This window comes from Bos javanicus, chromosome 2, assembly GCF_032452875.1.
Source record: "Bos javanicus breed banteng chromosome 2, ARS-OSU_banteng_1.0, whole genome shotgun sequence".
Taxonomy (NCBI): Eukaryota; Metazoa; Chordata; class Mammalia; order Artiodactyla; family Bovidae; genus Bos; species Bos javanicus.
This window is the reverse complement of record NC_083869.1, coordinates 22,387,457-22,409,621: the sequence shown is the minus strand read 5'-3', so window position 1 is coordinate 22,409,621 and position 22,165 is coordinate 22,387,457. Positions and strand designations below refer to the sequence as shown.

The 22,165-nt window shown below is 36.0% G+C and overlaps 1 protein-coding gene across 4 annotated transcripts in view; it reads right to left on the bottom strand.

Annotated features, from left to right (window-relative positions):
* The window catches only part of GPR155 (G protein-coupled receptor 155), a 40,267-nt gene that overhangs the window by 6,758 nt on the left and 11,344 nt on the right, over positions 1–22,165 (bottom strand). For all 4 annotated transcript variants that reach the window (XM_061434951.1, XM_061434957.1, XM_061434967.1 and 1 more), the window contains 11 exons: positions 21,516–21,915; positions 19,528–19,693; positions 18,497–18,652; positions 16,878–16,961; positions 15,379–15,496; positions 11,504–11,588; positions 11,314–11,404; positions 10,039–10,249; positions 6,179–6,283; positions 3,829–3,965; positions 2,241–2,336 (listed from right to left, as the gene is read on the bottom strand). In XM_061434951.1, the coding sequence (XP_061290935.1) occupies positions 2,241–2,336; positions 3,829–3,965; positions 6,179–6,283; positions 10,039–10,249; positions 11,314–11,404; positions 11,504–11,588; positions 15,379–15,496; positions 16,878–16,961; positions 18,497–18,652; positions 19,528–19,693; positions 21,516–21,915 (1,649 nt within the window). The remainder of the gene's footprint in view (positions 1–2,240; positions 2,337–3,828; positions 3,966–6,178; positions 6,284–10,038; positions 10,250–11,313; positions 11,405–11,503; positions 11,589–15,378; positions 15,497–16,877; positions 16,962–18,496; positions 18,653–19,527; positions 19,694–21,515; positions 21,916–22,165) is intronic.

Sequence of the window (22,165 nt, the reverse complement as noted above, 5' to 3'; positions counted from 1 at the left end):
GCTGTGTACTGACAACTATTTACATAGCACTACATTGTATTAGGTGTTATAAGTAACTTAGAGATGATTTAAAGTAAATGGGAGGATGTACATAGGTTGTATGCGAATACTATGCCATTTTATATGAGGGACTTGAGCATCCATGGATTTTGGTACCTAAGGGTGTGTCCTGGTGCCAATCCCCCTCGGATACTGAGGGATGGTTTTATGGTATTTGGCTGCCTCTTCCCAATCATCTTTCCTGCTAATTATGATGGGTGATATGAGTCCTGGGCAACCACACTAGCAAGCTAGCTTACTGGAGAAAAATGAAAACATTTAAGGGCTGTGGATCTTTCTGCCCCTTTCTGAAAAGAAAAGAAAATATCTCCCATTATGCTTAAGTACTTCTTTATTATTTTTCTGTTAAAACTTCAGAGACAATAGAATTAACAAGTGCTATAGTGTCTGATTAAAATGAAGTAACTGAACAAAATTTATGTGAAATGAAATTGGCTACTGCTTAGGGAAAGAGTTTGAAGAATTTGGGCATAATGAGGCAAACTAGCACCAGCTATTAGCCACACAGCAGGACGATCAGGACTGCCTGGGAAGTTGGGAGGCTGGGAACTGCCATCTGTCAGGCACAGCAGGGTAAGGATCCTCATGCAGGTTGGCGTGGGCGAGATGAAGAATGCAGTGACATGAAGAATCTGTCTGTCTGCACTTCACATTATACACTACCAGAAAGGAATGATCCTACTACCACACCTCCCCAGGAGGAAAATGGAATGGGAGCAGGTTTTGTATCTCTCTCCCTTCTTTGAAGCACTTCAACCATAAGTTGTGGGGGCCGCATTTCAAACGCAACATTCCTGGCAGTAGCTTCTGTTTGTGAAGCTCTGTGAGTCCCAGTCCTGGAATGGCTCAGCTTGGAGTGGGCTTTCTGAATGCAAGATACTGAGTAAGACTATGATTTTTCAACCTAGTATTTTATAGTTCAGACTGTAAATAGTACCACAGTGAGGTGGACATCAAGGAGTCCTTGGCATGCTCATGTCTGACTATAATAAATGGATAGGTCACTCGTCTGTCTAAATATGCATGTTATATACTAATACATGTTAACTAAGTCATATGGCCAATTATTTCAGGTTTAATAAGCAAACCCAGTGATTTCAAGTACTGTATTTTTTCAACCTGATACTTAATCTGGGGACTAATATTTTCTAATTAAAAAGCAAGGGATTGAAGTGGAATAAAAACGTCTAGTTTTCACATAAAAATATTTTCCCAGTATGCAAAATATCATTTATTCTTTTTTTAAATATTTACTTATTTATTTATATTTGGCTGCTCTGGGTGTTCTTTGCTACACAGAGGCTTTCTCTAACTGTGGTGAGCAGGGGCTACTCTGTAGTTCTAGGGCTGTAGTTCTACTCTGTGGTTCTAGGGCTTCTCATTGCAGTGGTTTTTCTTCTCACAGAGCCCAAGCTCTAGGGCATGTGGGCTTAGCTGCCCTGATGTATGTGGGATCTTCCCGGACCAGGGATCAAACCCGTGTCCCCTGCACTGGCAGGCATATTCTCAACCACTACACCACCAAGGACACCTTCATTTATTCTTAAATCTTCAATGGAATTTTAATTTCTAATTTTTAAACTAGGGGGTAAGAGTCTACTTCACAGATATTATTGTGATGTTTAAATGAAATAATTAATGTAAAATGCTTAAAATGTTTGGCATATGGTACACTCTGAGGGAATCGTATCTACTATCCTTGGTCAAATTTTATTTATATGCCGCATGATTTTTTAAAGGAGAATATAAGTACCTATAGTTCAAGAAACAACAAAATGTAAATGAAATGTTGTGCATTTAAATAACTGACTAAACTAAAGGCTCAAAGAAGTTAAATCATTTTCCCAAAGTAACTTCTTAAGGCTACAATGAAGTTTAAAAAGAACTTGGAACATCTTGTCCCTGCTTAAATTACCATCCTTTATCTCAAAACCAAAGCAAAAAACTATTTGGTATTTCTGACTGAAACACTCAGTGTGCATTCTGATGACTTTAACCAATATAATAATTCATCTCTACTAGGAGATAGGCAGCAGCTGTCAGCTGTCACGCATACCAGCAGCTGGCAAACAAACGAAACCCTTTTGATTTAGAAGAAAACAACAACATCCGTACTACCACCTCCTAATCAAACCATCCAGGAAAACAGAAACTCCTCAACGTTCTCAGTAAATAAATACCTGGCCAAAGTTAAACACAGCACAGAAAAACTGTAATTCAACATATAGTCTCCCAGGCTCTTGGTTGAATAGCCACCATAAACAACTGGAAAGATTCTGTAAAGGAAGGAGAAAATAGGACTTTAAAATGAAGCAAGCTGATCATTTCTCTCTATCCAGAACATAGTACAATAATTTATCTACTTAATAATTAGGAAGAAAAGGACTAAAGGGAAAAACACCAAGGGAATACAGAGGCTTTGTCTTTCAAACAAGAGGTTTAAACCTCTCTTCTTGATAGGTGTCATTCAAACAGCATCTATTCTGATCAGATTTGAAGAAAGAAGACATGAGCCATAATACAGAAGCTTACATAATACATCAGGACTTCAACTAGCCTAAGACAGGTCTGATTTTAAAATTAGTTTTACACAGTGAAAACAATCACATCACCGAGCAGCAATTCTTGGCACCATTTCTTAATTTTTGATTTTTGTTCTTAAACAGCAGCTAAAATGGTGCTGGCTGATACGATTCTATGTAACAAGCATTGCAGTGTGGAAAGTGTAAGAGAGTTTCTTCATAGGTTACATGGTCCATTGCCTATCACTAGGCTAGTTATACTTGAACCATCACAAAGAATTATATAATAACTAGTAATTCACAAAAGAAGACTTTGTAGAACTAACTTTTAAAAATGCTTTGATAATCAAATGCATTTTAAAATGAAGTGCTATATTTCACTTATAAAATTATCAAGTAAAAAATTTGTAATAGTCAATGTTGGTGAGAGTACTTTACAAACCTATACTATTCCTTTGGAAAACAACTTAATAGAATGCATCCAAAGACACAAAAATATTTATGCTATTTAATCCAGGTTTTCCAACTTTTGAGAATCTATGATAAGGAAATATACTGCATTGAGATGTTTATTAGTGAATTCTAAAAATCTAGGAACGATCCATAAGAAAATGATTGAGTGAATTGTAATGCATATCCTCTATAGTTTATTGAGGAGCTATTTAAAGTAACAATTAGAACACTTTTGCAGCAACATGAAAATGTTTGATATAAGTCACAAAGCAGGACATAAATCTGTATGTATTATTAGAACCATGAAAACTATATTAAAAAAGAGAAGGTAATAGTATGATGGATATTTTTCCTCTTTTCTCTATGGTATCCATTGTATGAAGTCCTTGTATTATTTTCATAATGTAAAATTATTTTTAAAAGTTTATTTGTCTGAGGACTGTCTTCTGAGAGACCATGTAGACATTTATCTACTGAAGTCAGTCAAGGAATAACTTAGGACTAAGTAGCCTTGTATACATCACAGACAGAACTGGTTTTACTCCAAATTCTAGGTTCAGAGCATAGGATGAGTAAGTATTCAAAGCAAAATGAGTTACTGAAGCACGTAAGCAACAGAGTAATGTGAATTACTCATTCTTCTTCCTCCCAAAACATTAGCTCACGATTAGGAGATGCTAGTGCTGCAACTCCCCTGGGAAGGAGCAACCAAGTTTCTCCCAGATGCCTGGAAAAAACCTTTGTCAAACATTTAAAGAAATGGCTCCCAAACAAAATCAAAAGAAACATTTACAGCAAACAGGCCAATAATGAGAAGTAAACACAGCAACACATGTCGAGTCAGTTGCTGGCCTCCACTGTGTAGATACTGCTCCTCTTCCTGGGCTAATATGCAGCTCTGGGAGTTACAGCGACTCACACAATGTTCATCTATAAAACAGTAAGCACAACAATTTGTAATCAGAGCTTTTTATTTGAATGCATTTTAAATTCATAATGACTTCCTAAGCAAACCACTACATATGCACATTCTCAGCTCAGAATCAGTATATTATTTTAGATGAAGTCTAAAGAAGGCTCCTTCGTGTTGTTTTAGGAGAGTTCTACTTGTAGAGTGTTTTTATCCAAAAAATACAAATACATGCAATAGTTCCCTTCTACATTATTTGACAGTGTAACACACACACATGCGCACACAAATTTTTAAGGCTAATTTAAAAACAAGTTTCTCCTGTTATATAAATCTACCTCTTGGTATGAATATCCTATATTGGCTAATAGCAAAGCAAATTTACCACTTGCCTTTCATAAAAAGTTTAGAATTTGCTTAGAAAAGATCTTTAAGGAACCAAATAAAAAATATTATACACTTTGTTCTGTTTGCATATGGAAGCAAGTCCAAATCATAAGCATGACTTTTCTTTGGCCAAAAAGAGAAGTGAGAAGCCTTTCACAAGAAACCTTTATCCTCTTACCTCAGCTCCCCTATATCAATGGCATCAAAAGTAGGAGAAAACATTTTTACAAAACAGATGCTAGTCTAACATACAGTCTATTACAAAAAGTCAGGGCTTAAAAAACACCATTTTACAGCCCTTACCTTCAAGCTTACAAAAACTGTATTTCCTAAAGCCTCTTTTTAGAAAAGAACACATACAAGCATTAAACATAGTATGACATAATAGTAATAGCCTGGATGAAAGTTCACACAAAATAAAGGTTAATAGCAAAAAGAAAGTAGGCTGCCGAACTGTTTATATAGTATGATCCTGTTTTATAACAGTTATTTGTGTATATCTTGGTGTTGAAAAATTCTAGCCGTGTATATAATAAACTTGGTCTTAAAATATTATGTACAAATATGATAAAAATGCATAAAACCCATTTTACTATCTTTTATCTGCATTTTTACATATTGCAATATTTGTTTTCATAAAATATGATCAGAAAATCTAAGAAGTTCCTATATTAAAAAGGTTTTTTCAGGAATCAGCATATTAATGGAGAAATGATATAAGCAAATTGTAACAGGATTCTGGGGGGAAAAAACCCTCCACCTGGGGTTGATGAGTCAAATCACATGTTGAATTTGTCAATGGACCTTACTATTAGGTATATTGTGTAGGAAGGAAAAAGTAAGGAGTAAAGCCTTGGGAATTCTGATGTAAAGAAATATTAGCTTTAGAAAAGGGGCACACAAGTAACTTGAAACACCTGTAACTGGATACCAAGAGAGGTTTCCTGCTGAATGTAAGTGAAGGCTCAATATCTGCCAGAACAATAATACAACAACTGCTGCTGCTACTATGCTTATCTTTAAGTTTTTATTTATTTATTTTTGGCCGCACTGCACAGCTTGTGGGATCTTCCCCAACCAGGGATTGAACCTGGGCCACCATAGGGAATGGCCAGAATTCTAACCACTAGGTCACCAGGGAAGTCCCTGCTTCCACGTTTAATAAGCATTTCGTTTGTACATTACTCACTGTGCTAAGTGATTAGCATGCATCATTTCTTATTATATTTGCAACATTTTTAAAATATAAAAACATTTGGCAGCAAAACAGCTGACATGCTCCATCATAAAGAGGACTTTGTGGGCTTTCTCTCTCTACTTTGATTTTTAAAAATAGGCATAATTGACTGAAGGTACATTGCAATTTACATATATTCAGTTGTTTTAAATAATTTGAAATTCAGACCATAAATGTGATTCAGTCTGCTTATTAGTCTATACGTCAAAAGGTTATTACTTTTAAAGATTTTTATTATTTTTTAAGAAAGGGCATATTTTAAAGCATATGGATTCAAAATGTAATTAAGCACTAACTAATTAGTCTTGGCCCTGGGGGAATGGAGTGGGGAAAAGTCTCAGCTTCTAAAATGAGATGCCAAAGAGAAAATAATGATCCTTAGGGCAAACTTCTTGGAATTACTACTCGGGTTAAATTTACTGGAGAATTTCCATGCAAATAAAAAAAATAATAAATACCCTATCTGTGCACAATTATTGTATTATTTGCACTTTCTTCCATCTTATGAGAATATTCTCAAACAGAAATTCTATGTAGAGTTCTTTTAAGGCATAAGAATAAAAAATCGTTTGTTCCTTAGGCTCATCCTCATAGCCTAGAGGCACTTACTTTTCTCAAATGAAGGAGTCACAGACCCACTGGTGGTTATGTCTGCTACTGGCTCCGTGGATGGGCAGCATAATTCACCATTTCCCATAGAGCAGGAGCAGCAACCTATATAGATAAAATATAGGTTGTGATGGGAGAGTCCAATCACAAAAAAATGGACAATGTAAAGAGATGCCAAATAAAACAACCCCCCCCCAAAAAAAAAAACAAATCCCCGAATTCATTTATATACACACAGAGATTTTCCATACAGCCTCAATGTATGGGTAACTATCAAAAAGTATTTAAATGTGCTTATGTATAAATTAACATTTAAGGAGTGTCAGACAAAGGATCAGCCCCTTTACATACTGCCTCTTCTTTGTATAAGACAAAGAAAATGTTTTTGTTTGTTCTCCAGCTGGTATCTTTTTTGGAACACCAGGGAATTCCCGTAATTAATTAAATTTTTTTAAGGAAGATGTTTTTATCCATGCTATGTTATTAGTTTCCAGTGTGTTTTGGGAAATAAGAATTTGACCACTTTCCTAAAATACAGCTTTGATTTCACTACTCCTTGGATGAATTCTAGTTTGACACAGAATTCATCCAAACCCTCTTCTCTTCTAAGTTTAGCTCAAAACTCACTTCTTTCAAGAACATGTCTCCTACCAGTTTAGAAGATGCAGTAAAAGCAGTTGTATTCTTTTTTATTTTTAGATATATGCTGCTGAAACTCTCTTGCTGGTTTTTAGGTAGATTGGTTTATAGAAGTCACACTGAGACACCTACCATAGAGCTGTAATTTTACTCTGTATATTCAGAGAACTGCATAGTGTCCTTTAAAACATCACACTCAGACATGGACACGGTGCTCCTTGATATGGATTGTAATAGAATAACTTCAGTGATAAACTGTATTAGAGCTTAATGTACTAAAAAGCTTAATTCATAGGCTGAAACGTTCACTGATAATACGCTCTAATTTTTCAGTAGTGTCATTAAAAATAAAAAAAAGATTTCAAAGTATAAAAACAATCATCTATAATAAAACTATTACAAATGTCTTTCTAAATTTAAGATAATGATGCCACAGAATAATTGAAAAAGAAAAGAAAACATCTGGCTCTGCCTCTTATCTTCAGAACTTGAAGGCTTAAATCCACTAAGATAAATTGTTAAGAAAACAGATATAAAGCCAGCCCATTCCAAGGACATATGTGTAGGGAACATACACATATAGCAGTTTTCCCCTTCAAACATGAGCCTTCTTATTTATGTGTGTGTGTGTGTGTTTGTTGCTCAGTAATACACCACACTTATTTATTATCTTTTCATTCTACCCTTTGACCTCCTTCATAGAGCATTTCTCCTATGCTCTACTCCCCACCTCTGGCAACTATCAATCCTGTTCTCAGTATCTATGAGCTTTCCCCACCCCGCAAAGATTCCACATATAAGAGAGATGATATTGCCTTCTCTTTTATTAACTGAACCTTTGATCTCATATTAAAGTAGGTTAATTTTCCTTTCAATTATAATTCCATACTTATAAGCAAGTCATGTGTCTCTGACAAATGTGTAGCGAGGGGCAGAGGGGAGTGAACTATTTTGGATTCTGAGATTAGGGGAGGCCAGGCTGGACATCTAATGTGCTATGTATTAATACTATTAGCAAAGCAGAAAAGAGCAGACTGTAGGGAAGGAAAATAACCAGACAGGTTTAAAAACCTTTTTCCTAGGAACATGGGTGAATAGGCAAATAAACAAGAACTTTGCCTTAGCAGTTTTCAGGCGGCTTCAGAAAATCACGTCATAGCTTATCAGCCCATCCATCTATCCATTCATCTAACAAATATTACTAAACATATATAGGAAACCTGACACCATGCTAGGTGCTGAGGTTACAAGGGTGGGCAAGTCAGTCACAGCACTTATAGTCTAGTGGGTTATACTGATAATTTAAAAAGCAATTATATAAAAAAAAAAAAAAGCAATTATAAAGCAGTGAGGTAAGAGGAGAGGTATAAACATCACAGAAGGTTTTCTATTGAGATAAGCCATAACTGTCTTCTGATTCTCTACTTATTTATACAAAGGTGCCAGCTAGTTATCCTGCTGGAGGTGATGATGACAGGGTTTAAAGAATATCTATGATACTGTTTATTTGCTATTTTTAAAGGACAGTAAAAACAGCAGCAAAAGTCTCTGGGGTTAAGACACTTAGTGTAGGAATCTCTGCACACGTTCACAGGGCTTTGGTGGACAGTTCTAAAACAGTCGCAGGAGAAGAAGACTTAGAGAGTGCTGAATGGTCTTTACAACCTATCTGAAAACATACAGTAGATTGATTTATAGGATAAATGTTTAGAGTCCACAAAGAAGGCAAGGAAGGAAAGGATGCTGGGCATGTTCAGAAAAGTACTCTAGATGTCAGAGAAATGGCTTTTAAAATTTTAGTGAACACATACACATAATCCTTAAATTTCCATTTTCAAACGGAAAATAGTCAAGAGGACTCAAAAGAATGAAATTCTGATGCTATAATCACAAAGGATCTAACAAAGAAATTAGTGAACACCACCAATAAAATGAACTAAAGGAGGCCTGATTGAAGCAGGGTTGATGTAAATCACTAGTTGGCCAAACACAGCCCTATGTAGTGGGACCCCACAGTCCTGTGTAGCAGGTGTTATCAGCATCAGATATAGAAACCAAGGCACGGGAAACTTGCCTATGACCAAATAATAAAGTTCTAGAGTCAGACTTGAACCTAGGCAGGCTGGTTCCATATCCCTGTTTCTACCCCTGGTCCTATCTCCTTCCAGTTTGGGGTGATGAAAGATGGGAGGGAGGGAGGCAGGCAATATAAGCAGTGAGATTTGTGGGATCCTCTTCCTTTTAAGACAGTTAAAATGATTTTTAAACCTCTTCTTTTTTCTCTTTCTTCTCTACTTATCTCCATTTACAACTAATAGTTTTAAGATCAGGTATCGCTCTACTCTACAAACTCTCTAAACAAAATAGAGGCCATCGTTTACACTTCCCAGCACAACGGTCGATGTCTATGAAATCTCTGCATGCACCAATGAATCCAAAATGCAAGCTCCATTGCTGAATTCCCTTCATGAATTGAGGCAAACCCCATACAACTGTTAGCACATTAAAAATGTCACTGGTTAGGGTCATATTTTCCCACAGGGACATATGTTCACTATAAATAAACATTTTAGGCTTTGCAGTCCACTGGGTGTCTGTTGAATGACTCAACTCTGCCAATACAGCATGAAAACATCCACAGACAATACAGAAGTAAATGAGCATGTCTGTGTTTCAATAACATGTGATGGACACAAATTTGAATTTCATATAACTTTCAAGTGTCATAAAATATTTGTCTTTTAAAATTTTTTCTTCAACCCTTTAAAAACATAGAAGCTATTCTTAGGTTTGGGGCCATAAACAGGTGGCAGACTGCAGTATGCCAACTCCTAACTTTTACCATTAGCCCTGCTTCAATTAAGCCTCTTTAGTTCATTTTATTGATGGTGCTTACTTGATGCATTGTTGTTAATAAACATAGATGTTTTGTTTCCTAGAAAGAGCCTTCCCGAAGTTGTTACTCTTCTCTAAACTCTCAGGCCCAAAGAAGTCTGAGGATTAGACTTATTCTCACAGAAGATTATCCTCATAAAAGATTTATAAACAAGAATCTAATAAATGAACTTGTAAGCTCTTTCTATTATCGACTATGATTCAAGTTCCCCATTTTACAAATACTTGTGATATTGAAGATAATTCAAGGAAGTTCCCTTACACAAAACATTTAGAGTACATGCTATATAGGCATATAAAAGTTTCTTTATATTTAAAGATCATACTTGTTTCTGGGACAGAACTTGTAAAAGATTCGGGTTCATTTACTGGCACTGGACTGTCCTCGAAAGCAGTGTTTCCTGGCTCTGCTGCTTTGCGGTTCTGAGACTGGTCGAAACCTTCATAGCGTCCTGCTTGGGAGGTGCGGTTCATACACATGAGTGATATGCCAGCTATCACAATGCTGCAGAACAGGGTAACTGCTGTGATGATCATCTGTCAATGTTGCAGAGAGACGTTAGGCCACTTTTCACAATCCCAGCTTGATAATCTTAGTAGATGACTTAAGGGCACTTTTTTTGGTGGAAAATGCATTATCTCAGTAGCTATAAATGCTCTATAACAGTGGTTCTTAAAAAAGAGGAAGAGTATGGAAGGAATGTAAAGTACTTACAGAGAAATTAGGGTTTGTCTCTAATCAAATGCGATGTCTAGCTGTTCTTTTCATTATGTATCATGTCCTTGTTTACTAGTAATCTAAAGTAAGTCAAAGTGACAGTTGCTCAGTTGTGTTTGACTCTTTGTGATCCCACGAACTGCAGCCTGCCAGGCTCCTCTGTCCGTGAAATTCTTCCAGCAAGAATACTAGAGTGGGTAGCCATTCTCTTCTCCAGGGGATCTTCCTGACCTAGGGATCAAACCTGGGTCTCCCGCACTGCAGGGAGATTCTTTACTGTCTGAGCACTTATAGACTTTTTCTTCACATCAGAGTTTTTGTTTGCTGTAACACATAGCTCAAGTGTACTTTAACTAGAGACCTTATATGGTGATAACACTAAGATAAGTAATTACAGCTAATACTTATAATCTTCAGCTTAAAAAGACATATGTGTTAGTTGCTCAGTCATGTCTGATTCTTTGTGAGTCCATGGACTGTAGCCCATCAGGTTCCAATGTCCATGGAATTCTCCAGGCAAGAATACTGGAGTGGGTTGCCATTCCCTACTCCAGGGGAATCTTTCTGACCCAGGGATCGAACCTAGGTCTCCTGCATTGCAGGGAGATTCTTTACTATCTGAGCCACCAGTGAAGCCCCAAAACAGGCTTAGGTATGTAAAATCATTTTTGTTTTTTAATTTCATTTTCTTTTTTATAGACATGTAAAAATATTTATCACATTTTGAGGTGTAAGTTAACAAAGTGACATAGGATCACCAGTGTGATAAGCAATAAGTTGGAATAAATTTTCAAAATTAATTTCAATGTAAGTATAGCAAAACACATTAAGCAGCTAAAAAGAGACATTCTCAAGAACAGAACTGTCAATAAACTCTTCTCACCTGCTCTTTTCCATAAAAGAAGGCTGAGTCAATGCTTTCTCCATTATGTTTTCCAGTTACCAAAAGAACACCAACAAGGAGAGCAGGAATCCTATAATAATGAGAGTTTAGAGAGAAAGACAGAGAGAGAGAGATGAATAGTAACTGTGTATGTGAGAACAGGTAAGCAAACAGAAAGCTACCAACTTACCCCCAGCCAGATATTATGATGATTCCAACAGGAATTTGTACCCTTTCTCTCTTTTTCAAAAGAAATAAAGAAATTGCTAGAAGGCCTAAGAATAAGAAATAGAGATTAAAAGATAGGTGATTACTCTTGATGTTGATCAGACTTCATGGAACTTTAACCAAGCTTATTTCAATACTAGTCTGTAGTTCTTGCCCTAGAATTTATTCTTTCTAAATAAATACTTTTCCCAATATTTTGAAACAAGTTTTCTTAATTCAAAATCATTTGTTTTCCCTCCTACATTGCTTCTTTACTAAAATCTTCTTGTTTTATACATGAGGACTTTTTCAAAACGCCCAAATCATTTTGTTCTTTTGATTCATGAGTTTGGAATCGAAGTATATTTGTGGAAAAAAAAATTTTTTTTAACTGGATACAGAACAATTCTAAAAATAAAAACACCCCTGTTCTGCTGTTGCTAAGAACGTATAGGTAATTCTCACAAAGGTTTGTTTTTGGAAAATTCACCAAGTCTAAATGATGGGCCTTAATATAAACTTAATACAGAAACAAATGTTTTAAACGTTTGGACAGATATTTTAAAACAAATATTTCATGAGCTTTCCTTATACTTTATACCCAATTATTTATAGAAGTAACATCTTATTTTATAAATTTTATACAGCTATAGAAGCTTCGAACTTTAGGGCTGGAAGGGACCACTGTCTGAAATTAATTCCTTCATTTTATAGCTGTGTAAACAAGGGTTTGCCCAAGCCACACAGCCAGCAGAGGGCAGAGCAAGACTAGAAACCCAGTCTTCTGACAGAAGGTTAAGTCCTTCAGCTCCGTTCAGTGTTCTAAAACTTGTCTGTTGACCCGTTCAGTTCAGTTCAGTTCAGCTGAGTCGCTCAGTCGTGTCCTACTCTTTGTGACCCCATGAATCGCAGCACACCAGGCCTCCCTGTCCATCATCAACTCCCGGAGTTCGCTCAGACTCACATCCATCAAGCCAGTGATGCCATCCAGCCATCTCATCCTCTGTCGTCCCTTTCTCCTCCTGCCCCCAATCCCTCCCAGCATCAGAGTCTTTTCCAATGAGTCAACTCTTCGCATGAGGTGGCCAAAGTACTGGAGTTTCAGCTTTAGCATCATTCCTTCCAAAGAAATCCCAGGGCTGATCTCCTTCAGAATGAACTGGTTGGATCTCCTAGGGATCTGGAAGTTTCTATGAGAAATATGATCTCTTTTTGCTTTATTTGCAGTGGTGACCATCTTATAACCAAAGCACAGTCTCATTATTTCAGGGTTTATATCTGGTTTTATATTAAGTTTGAGGCAAGTGAAGGCCAAATGATACCACAACACAGTTCAAGTTAATGTTCTGTGGTAGTCTGAAGAGGGAAAAGCGGTGAGATAACCAGCTCATAAGCCCACACATCAAAGTAAAGGTAGGTCAAAAAAAAAAAACCAAAAAAAAACAAAAAACCCTATCAGAGAAGTGAGTTCAAGCTGTGATTCAGATTAGCAAAATAAGATCCTTTGTCATGTCAGTTAATGTTGCTAACTACTTACTGAGCTTGTATTTTTGTTTAAATCTAATGAATTTGCATTGGTTTTAAAATTGTATATTAGCTGTATATAATGTCCAACCAGCTGATGCAAAGAGCTGACTCACTGGAAAAGACCCTGATGTTGGGAAAGATTGAGGGCAGGAGGAGAAGGGGGTAACAGAGGATAAAATGGTTGGATGGCATCACTGACTCAATGGACATGAGTTTGAGCAAACTCTGGGAGATAGTGAAGAACAGGGAAGTCTGGAGTGCTGGGGTTCATGGGGTAACAAAGAGTTGGACACGACTTAGCAACCGAACAACAAGGAATTTATATCTAGATTTAAGATTATACAGATTAAATAACACTGTGCTATCCATAATACGAATTAACACTGAGCTCCCTGAGAATTGTTTTTCTTTATACGGAACCCACTCAGTTCTCAAGTTCAAGAGATACTATCATACCAGTGCTCCTCCCAAGGCATTTGTACCCTCTATTGTTTCAGGTTTAAGGTGCCAGGGAAACAAGCAACCAATCACAAAGGAGTGCCAACTGTGTTACAATAGTGAGGGGACTCCTGAAAATTCTAATGTTTGTCATTTTATTCCTGCCTTGTGAAAATATTGACAAATGAACAGAAGGCTCAGTCTAGGCCTGGATGTCTCACTGACGAAGCTGTGAGAGCTCGTGCCTCAATCAGCTAAACTCTTCGAGTCTTATTTTCCTCACTTGCAAAATGAAAGATTTAACTAGACTGGTGTTCCCAAAAGCAAGAAGACTGTAGGTGGCACAAAGATGAACTTTTTTTTTTTTTTTTTTACTAATTATGTGTTTAACACGTGCTTGAAAAAATTTTAACTGATACATAAAACCTGGGATTTTACCGAGATAAGGCTAAATTTGTAATATTAAAGTTAAAAAAATAAGTTAATTTTAAGGGGGAAAGAAAGGACACGTGGTATGCAGATATGGGAAAATTCATGAGGGTGGTTTGCAAATGAGTATAACTGAAAATGGCTGAACCAAATGATTTAAAATGACCTTTTAGATTCAAAATTCTGTTATAATAATCTTAAGGTTAAAGGGCACCTTCATTGGGGTCAGGAAATTCAGAACAGTTTCTTTGGAGATTTTGGTATTCATGCTTGAAGAGAATTTCAGAGAAACTTGGGGCTTTTTGATAAACTGAGCTCTTTACTGCTCTCTTATTCTCATTATAAATTTAACCTTAATAAACCTAAGTATTAGAGACCAAGTTGTTTCTTCTGTATTTGGAAATAATCTCTAGGCTCTTTTAACTTGACACCTCATGAAAACCCTCACACCATGCAAGGTGTACTTGCCTTTAAAAAACTACAAACCTCCTGTGTGCACTGAATTCATTTTGTAATTTCTCACCGCATTGTTGCTTCACTTCAAAAAGCTGTTGACTTAGATGGGTCCTGCTTTTGATCCTGAAGGCATGAAATCAAAGGCCTATTCCCTCCAGCCACTTCCCCTGCCTCCTAACAGTGGCTATAACTAGCGCAACAATTCTACAATTCCCTTTTATGTGCCATTTTACAGGTTTGCATTTGTGGTACGACTACAAATCAGCCAGACTGACTGATTCATAAACATACCAGAATGCGTGCACCCAAATTAATGTTTTCCTTCAAATGAGCAATGTGCTAAAACATTCTGAACATCCTTTTTGGAGCCAGTTGAAATGAAAAATAGTTTTTTCTTACTGACTATTCTTCTATTTCCATACCCTTTTAATCACTTGTTTTTCTTGTTCTTATACTACTGCTCTTCCCTCTACTTAAAATACAATTAAATTTGTTGAGCGCCTACCACGTACCAGGCATAAACATCCATATTTAATTTAGTTCTTAAAATAACCCTGTAAGGTGCTTACACATAAGGAAACTGAGACCTCAAGTTAAGTCATTTGCTTAGGGCAGAATGAAAATTATTGTTCATTCAGTTCAGCTGGGTTCTAAGCGCCCTCTGGTACACACCTCACATCCTCATCCCCCTCTGCCCATAGCTTCTCTCTCTGCCTGCTTCCAGTGCTTGCACCCTCAATGGCTCAAAGGGGAGCTCTGGGGACTGTGGCCTAGAACCCAAGGCCCTGAGGACAAGGACATGTGACTGGAAACCATCTGAGCCCAGGTAGAAAAAAGAGTGATCACGAAACAGAACTCAGCTTTGCAGACTGCCTAGTTAGCGAGTACAACTGCCTGAGCAGGTTCCCTCATCCTGTACCACTGGACTTAAAATAGATCACTAGAAGCTGGAACCTCAAGCGATGGAGGGGAGGGCGACCCTAAATTTCTCTTCATGATCCAACTTACCTGTCCACAGGTAGGTGCTATAGAGGGAGCTGTACAATAAGACAAACACCAGAATTTGTCCAACAAAATTTTTTTCTTTAACAAAATTCCATATCATCATTCCAGCACAGACGATAGACTGAAGAAAAAAATGATAAAAAAAAACCCGAAATCAGTCATACTCACATGACTCATACTCATGTGTTTTATTCACAGCAACTGTAATTATTCATTTAAAATTATTGCTGAGCAATTAACTATTGCATCTTAGTTATACTAAAACAGTAAGTTTTATGATTAAAAACCTTTTTATACAGCACCTTTAACAATGTACATATTTAATTGAAACAGATAATGACAAGATTCTAAATCCTAAGCTTATATTTAGTAAAGGTTTACATAGAAAATGCTAAACTTCTTTCCAGTATAATTTGAGACATGCAAAGATTTAGCTAGAAAAGTAATGAGAGGTAAATTTTTAATAATTCAATTACTTCTATTAAAAAATGCAAAGTTATCACCAACTGTCATTACAGTTGTCTTTTAGTATCCACAGAGAATTGGTTCTAGGACCCGTCCTTATCCCCTGACAGATAGATACCAAAATCCAAGGATACTCAAGTTCCTTATACAAAATTCTATAGTATTTGCATACAACCTATGTACATCTTCCTGTATACTTAAAAAAATATTTTTTTAATTGAAGGATAATTGCTTCACAGAATTTTGTTGTTTTCTGCCAAATATCAACATGAATCAGCCATAGGTATACATATGTCCCCTCCCTCTTGAACCTCCCTCCCAACTCCCTCCCCATTCCACCTCAAAGAGGGTTGTTACATAGCCCCTGTTTGAGTTCCATGAGTTTCTGTACACTTTAAATCATCTACAGATTACTTATAATACTGAATACAATGTTAATGCTATGTAAATAGTTGTCGGCATATGGTAAATTCAAGTTTTGCTTTTTTGGAACTTTCTGGAAATTTTTTTTCTGAATATTTTCAATCTGTGGTTGGTTGATTCTGAGCATGTGAAACCTATGGATATGGAGGGCCAACTGTATTAGCTTCAACTTTATATAATGCAAGATCCAATGCAATATTTAATAAATTAGGAATAAATTAATTATGATCAAATTGCAACAACTGATTGCATTTGGTAAAAAACACTTTGATTTTATAACTGGAAAAACCCAACGAAGAAATTTTCTCCTCTATAGAAATATCAGTTCAGTCGCTCAGTCGTGTTCGACTCTTTGCGACCCCATGAATCGCAGCACGCCAGGCCTCCCTGTCCATCACCAACTCCCAGAATCCACCCAAACCCACGTCCATCGAGTCGGTGATGCCATCCAGCCATCTCACCCTCTGTCGTCCCCTTCTGCTCCTGCCCTCAATCCTTCCCAGCATCAGGGTCTTTTCCAATGAGTCAGCTGTTTGCATATAATCAATGAGAAAAACATAGCTTTTTTTTTTTTTTGGAAAAACATAGCTTTAATTATCTGTAGGTTTACTAACCTGAGCGATGAGTAAATTAGTTGTAAGCATATGAGGAAGCTGTTTATATTTCTTGCTCAAAAGAAGAATAGCCAAAGACCAGATCTTAAAGAGAGAGTTTCAAAAGTTATTCAGGTTTCTTAATCTTTATAACTACTTATTAATTACTAATTTTTATTTTTAATTACTAATTACTTATTAGACTCTTTAAAGAATTCTTTTATCCTGGTTCAAAAAGGAACAGCAATATTTTATTTATTTTAACCTTAGTTCCCATAAGGGTATTAAGGTAAACTAATATCCAAAGTAAAATAAAAAGCATGGGGAGAATGCCTTGACCAGGGCCATGTTCCAACTTTCCCTACCTTTGGTGGCTGGGATGGGACATAGGTTCACAGCCAACTATTCAGAAAAAGAGATTAGTGGGAGATGCAGTTATAATGCACTACCGTAAGTTTTCCCTTTTTGATTCCACCATATTGGCTCATGAGGTATCTAAATTCCAGGCTATCTTACTTCCAACAATACATGTCACCCTCCTTAAGATGAATTTTCCTGCATTCTTTACATTTAGAAGGATACATAATAGTTACCTAAATATGTTATTTGATTTCCTTCTTTCTTCTCACCACGTTGTCAATCAAAAGTTATGTTGTCTCTCCCCCCTCCACCAAACTGCCTTCTTATCAGTGGGCATAGATTTTAAGAATATGTAACAGAAGCAAAATTTCTTAAAAACTATATTAATCACATGTGTATTTGTTGCCAATGTATATATTCATCCTTATCTCCTTTGACAGCAAATATTCTCTTTTTTTAAGCCAGAATACTATTTGAATTCAATAGGCACTCAATCTACAAGATACTCTAGTTGCCAAATGTATAAGTATTTAATATGGGCTAGATATATTCAAAAGTTTCATTAACATTAAATGGGTGTTTGGTCTTAATCCCAAAGGTCCCTGACAAAAACACAGTTCTACGATAGCTAGTATCTGTATAGTGATTCACCATTTGCAGAATGCTTTTTATATATATTGTCTCATGTAATCCTTAAAACAAACCATGGAAATAGGTGAAGTTATTATCTCTATTTTATAGATGAGAAAACTGAACCTTAGAGCAGTTAAGTTTACTCCACAGAGAAATACAGCTAGTCTGTGATAGGTGCATACGTGCATGCTAAGTTGCTTCAATAATCTCTGACTCTCTGTGACCCTATGGACTGTAACCCACCAGGCTCCTCTGTCCATGGGGATTCTCCAGGCAGGAATACTGGAGTGGGTTGCCATGCCCTCCTCCAGGGGATCTTCCCGACCCAGGGATCGAACTCGTGTCTCTTATGTCTCCTGCATTGGCAGGTGGGTTCTTTACCATTGAGCCACCCAGGAAACCCCAGTTTGTGACAGCACCAGGAGTCAAATCCAAGTCTGACTAAATCTCATGCCTTGTCTGTTATACAATTCTACCTCCCAAATGGAAAGGCAAAACTCAGAAGGCTAATACTACATTTTATGGGCAGGCTTCGGTTTTCTCTATTGTACAAGAAATTAGGTTTTTATTCCATAACTTTCTATTACCAAGCTATTTTCAGATTCACTCTGTGATTTTCATTCATTTTTATACTGAATCATACTTACCAAGGAGACCAGGCTGATAATACTTATATCAAAACTAACATTCTGGATGGCATATGCCAGTGGCTTAGGGTCCATGGTGGGAAAAGTCAGTAACCAGGCAGAAACGTACATGATCGGTGCAGACACAAACGTGCTTATTACCATCCCTGAGGTTATCTGCCAAAATGAAATCAAACTGAGGAAGAGTCACAGACTCAAACAATTCACATAAACTTTAGCCATAGCACACCAAGGCATTCTAAAATAAAAGCGAGAGTCAGTAAAAAGACATCACAGAACCCAACATGTTATCTAATAGCATATTCCCCTTCTCTGAGTGTTCTTAAAGAAACATAGTTAAGTTCCTTTGGCTCCTCTTGTAATTCATGCTCAATTTATATCTGCATATAACAAATGCTAGAAATCCCACAGCTGATGGTTATCTTCTAGGTTCTGGAAAGTAAACCATATGAATGATCTACTTAAACTGATGACCAGTTTCTTTCCATACTATTTGATAAACTATAGGGCAATAAAAGCAATTTCAAAAACAGAAAAATTACCATGCAAACATTCCACCGATTAAATAATGGAACTAATGGAACTTAAGTGAACAATTTAGTTCCTTCATGTTGTTTTCAAAAACATCCACTCTAATGCTGTGGATAACACACTGGACGCTAGTTGGTGTTAACCAACTTAACTGTTTATTGCAGTTGATTATGTGGTATTTTGCATCTGGTGGCTGGATTATCGATGAATAAAACAGATTTTCTCTCTCACATTTCAAAAATTACCCTTCTATAAATAGCCTTCAGGCTTAACTATAATTATAGCATTAAAATACTTGAAACTAAAAAGATGAATGAAAAAATTCAGGGCTGAATAAAGATCCCAGATTAAATAACTCTATTGTTACATGATGCCTCTTTATTTACAATGAGGCAGTTTCCAGATAACAAATTCTCATACAAGAATATAGATTTCTGGGTTTCAAAAATTCATTTTTCTACTAACCAAACAATCAAACTTAGCAAGTAATAGATACATACAATCTCTACTTCCATGTTGAACTGTGTTGCAAAGATAGCCACTCCTGGTGCTACAGGAAAGACACCATACAAAAACGCGTAATTTGACAAACTTGTGTGGTTTACTACACTGTCGTCCTTGTCCAAGAGTTCCACCATTTCTCTGCATAGAAGTGGCAGCACCAGGCTGAAGAAACAAGAAATACATCATTGCTTGATATCGAAGCATGCTGGTCCCCAAGTAATAAATTGCTCTAGTGAATTTGGCATTAGGTTATTCTTCTTCTGCCCAGAAGGTATCATTTTATTGAAAGAATCAAATATTCAACTTGGAGCTACTTAAAGTAAAACAATAGTCTTTAAATATCAGGAATTAGGAGGAAAAGAAACTCAGATTTTTTGTGTGTTCTATGAATAATTTTCTTGCAAAAAATTGGTAAAGCGTTGCAATTATACTGCTGTTACTTGCTTTCCATATTAGTTCATCGCAATGTTAAAAAAAAAAAAAGACTCACAAGCTGAGTAAACTTGTTTAAAAGAAAATTACTAAACATTTTTTTGGGGGAAAAAACCCAGCTGACCCTTATTATGATCAGGGTTTTAAATGCTTCAGGTAATAACAATGCTACTAAGTAGATTCTAAAAGGCAGTAGAGAAATAGGTATCTTACAATTAGTTTTTTATCTTTGTAAAGAAAAAAGATTTAGCAAAGGGAACTATAATAACTGAGGTAGAGCAGAAGCTAGTTAAATCCAAATCTGGTGAAGAGTCAATTATGAAACAAATCCTCCAGGATTCCATAGAAAGAGCATATCAAAAGTAGTGAATTAAAGGAGCTTTCCTTTAAAAAGAACAAAACCAACGTTAATATTGTCACAGCAGGACATACAGAGATGCTCTCAGATGGAGTCAAGAACCACTTTTATGTATTTTTATAATTAAAAGAAGACAAAATTATGTAATAGGAATCATAGAACCAGAAAAAAATTTTTAATGAGAATATTTAAATATTTATAAGTAATGGTTGGTAATCAGTGTCATTGTCAGAACTGTATTTACTATTGTGGCAAAACTAAATATTACTTTATTTCCAAGAACATAAAACCACTATAAATAATCTTCAGAATTTATATTCATCTTTATTATTTTGAAAATATAGATACTATTTCATATTGCACAGTTCTCATGAATTTGTCTACAGAGGAGCTAAATTCAATAGTTAAATATGCCCCAAGTGCCTTGGGATCATCTCATAGTAAAATTATGTCACCTACACCAGGAAGTATAACTCCATGGCTAAAGAGCTAAAGAGGCTGAAGAACTATTAACTAAGGAGCTAAGAACTTTTCATTTGCAGGTTAGGATCAGATGGTTGATAATAATCACTACTACTGACTTATCCATATTTAGAAAATTTAACCACCTTCAGAATTTTAGAATATTTCCCCTAAGTTCATGAAATAAATTTGTATGTTCAAAATTATTGCTTTCCTCATAGCCAAATCCCTGTGTTCAGATCCTCATGTTCAGCTACTTGGTCTTTTTATCATCTGCTCTGGAGAAGGAAATGGCAACCCACTCCAGTATTCTTGCCTGGAAAATCCCATGGACAGAGGAACCTGGTAGGCTACAGTCCATGGGTTCACAAAGAGTCAGATATGACTGAGTAACTTCACTTTCATAGCCAATAGGATTTTAATAGATTTAGAATACTCAGAAATCCTGCAAAATTCCCTTAAAACTATGATCAAACTAGGACCTTGGAAGGTATTAGGGAACATTACATAAAAGCTGAAGGGAAACCATAGTCTTTATTCTTTAACAGTAAAATAGAAAAAACCACCTGCACAGAAATGACTTTCCACAATCACCAATATCACATTTTCCTTTAAAACCATTCAATTAGGAGGGACTACTACTATCGAACTATTTAAAGGAGAAAATCCCAACAAATTGGCTAAATAAAGCTTTCACAAAGTATAATCCCCAAGTAAATAAGTGAAACTTACAGTTTAGCTGTGATGAGAAGAATGAGTACAACAAATGCTGACTTCTTCAGTTTCTTTATTTTTCCTACCATTGTAAGACCAAGATAAAATAGAGCTGATCCAGAAAAAGAATTTGCAAGTCCATCAAGAAAATTTTCCATATATTCAGGCACCTTTTGATCAAGAATAAAATTGAAGGCAATGCCAATGAAGACCATAAATACTATTGGGTTCTGTAACACACGCAAAAGTCCAAGTCCCAAAATTTTCACTTTGTTTTGAGAAGCATTCTGAGTGTCTTTCCATTTCTGAATTTCACAGAAGATAAATCCTATAGGGTTTAACATCATCAGAGATATTGGTGCCACTAAGTAAATGTACTGGAGATATTCTGGGTATGTTGTTTGATATAAAGCTTCAACTGCAAAATGCAAATTAAAATTGATTAAAAAATGATCACCACAGAAATATATTAATAAATTATGTATATAATATGTTCCTTGCTTAATTATAACATATTGTACATTAACCTAAATAGTGTAGAATGACTTCATTAGCTTAGTTTTGGAAAAATATATTTTAGTAAAGCTGAAAAGGAAGAAAAACACACTATATTAAATGACATAGTTTATAAGGCAATAATCAACTTTTAAAATTTTTTAGTTAAACTA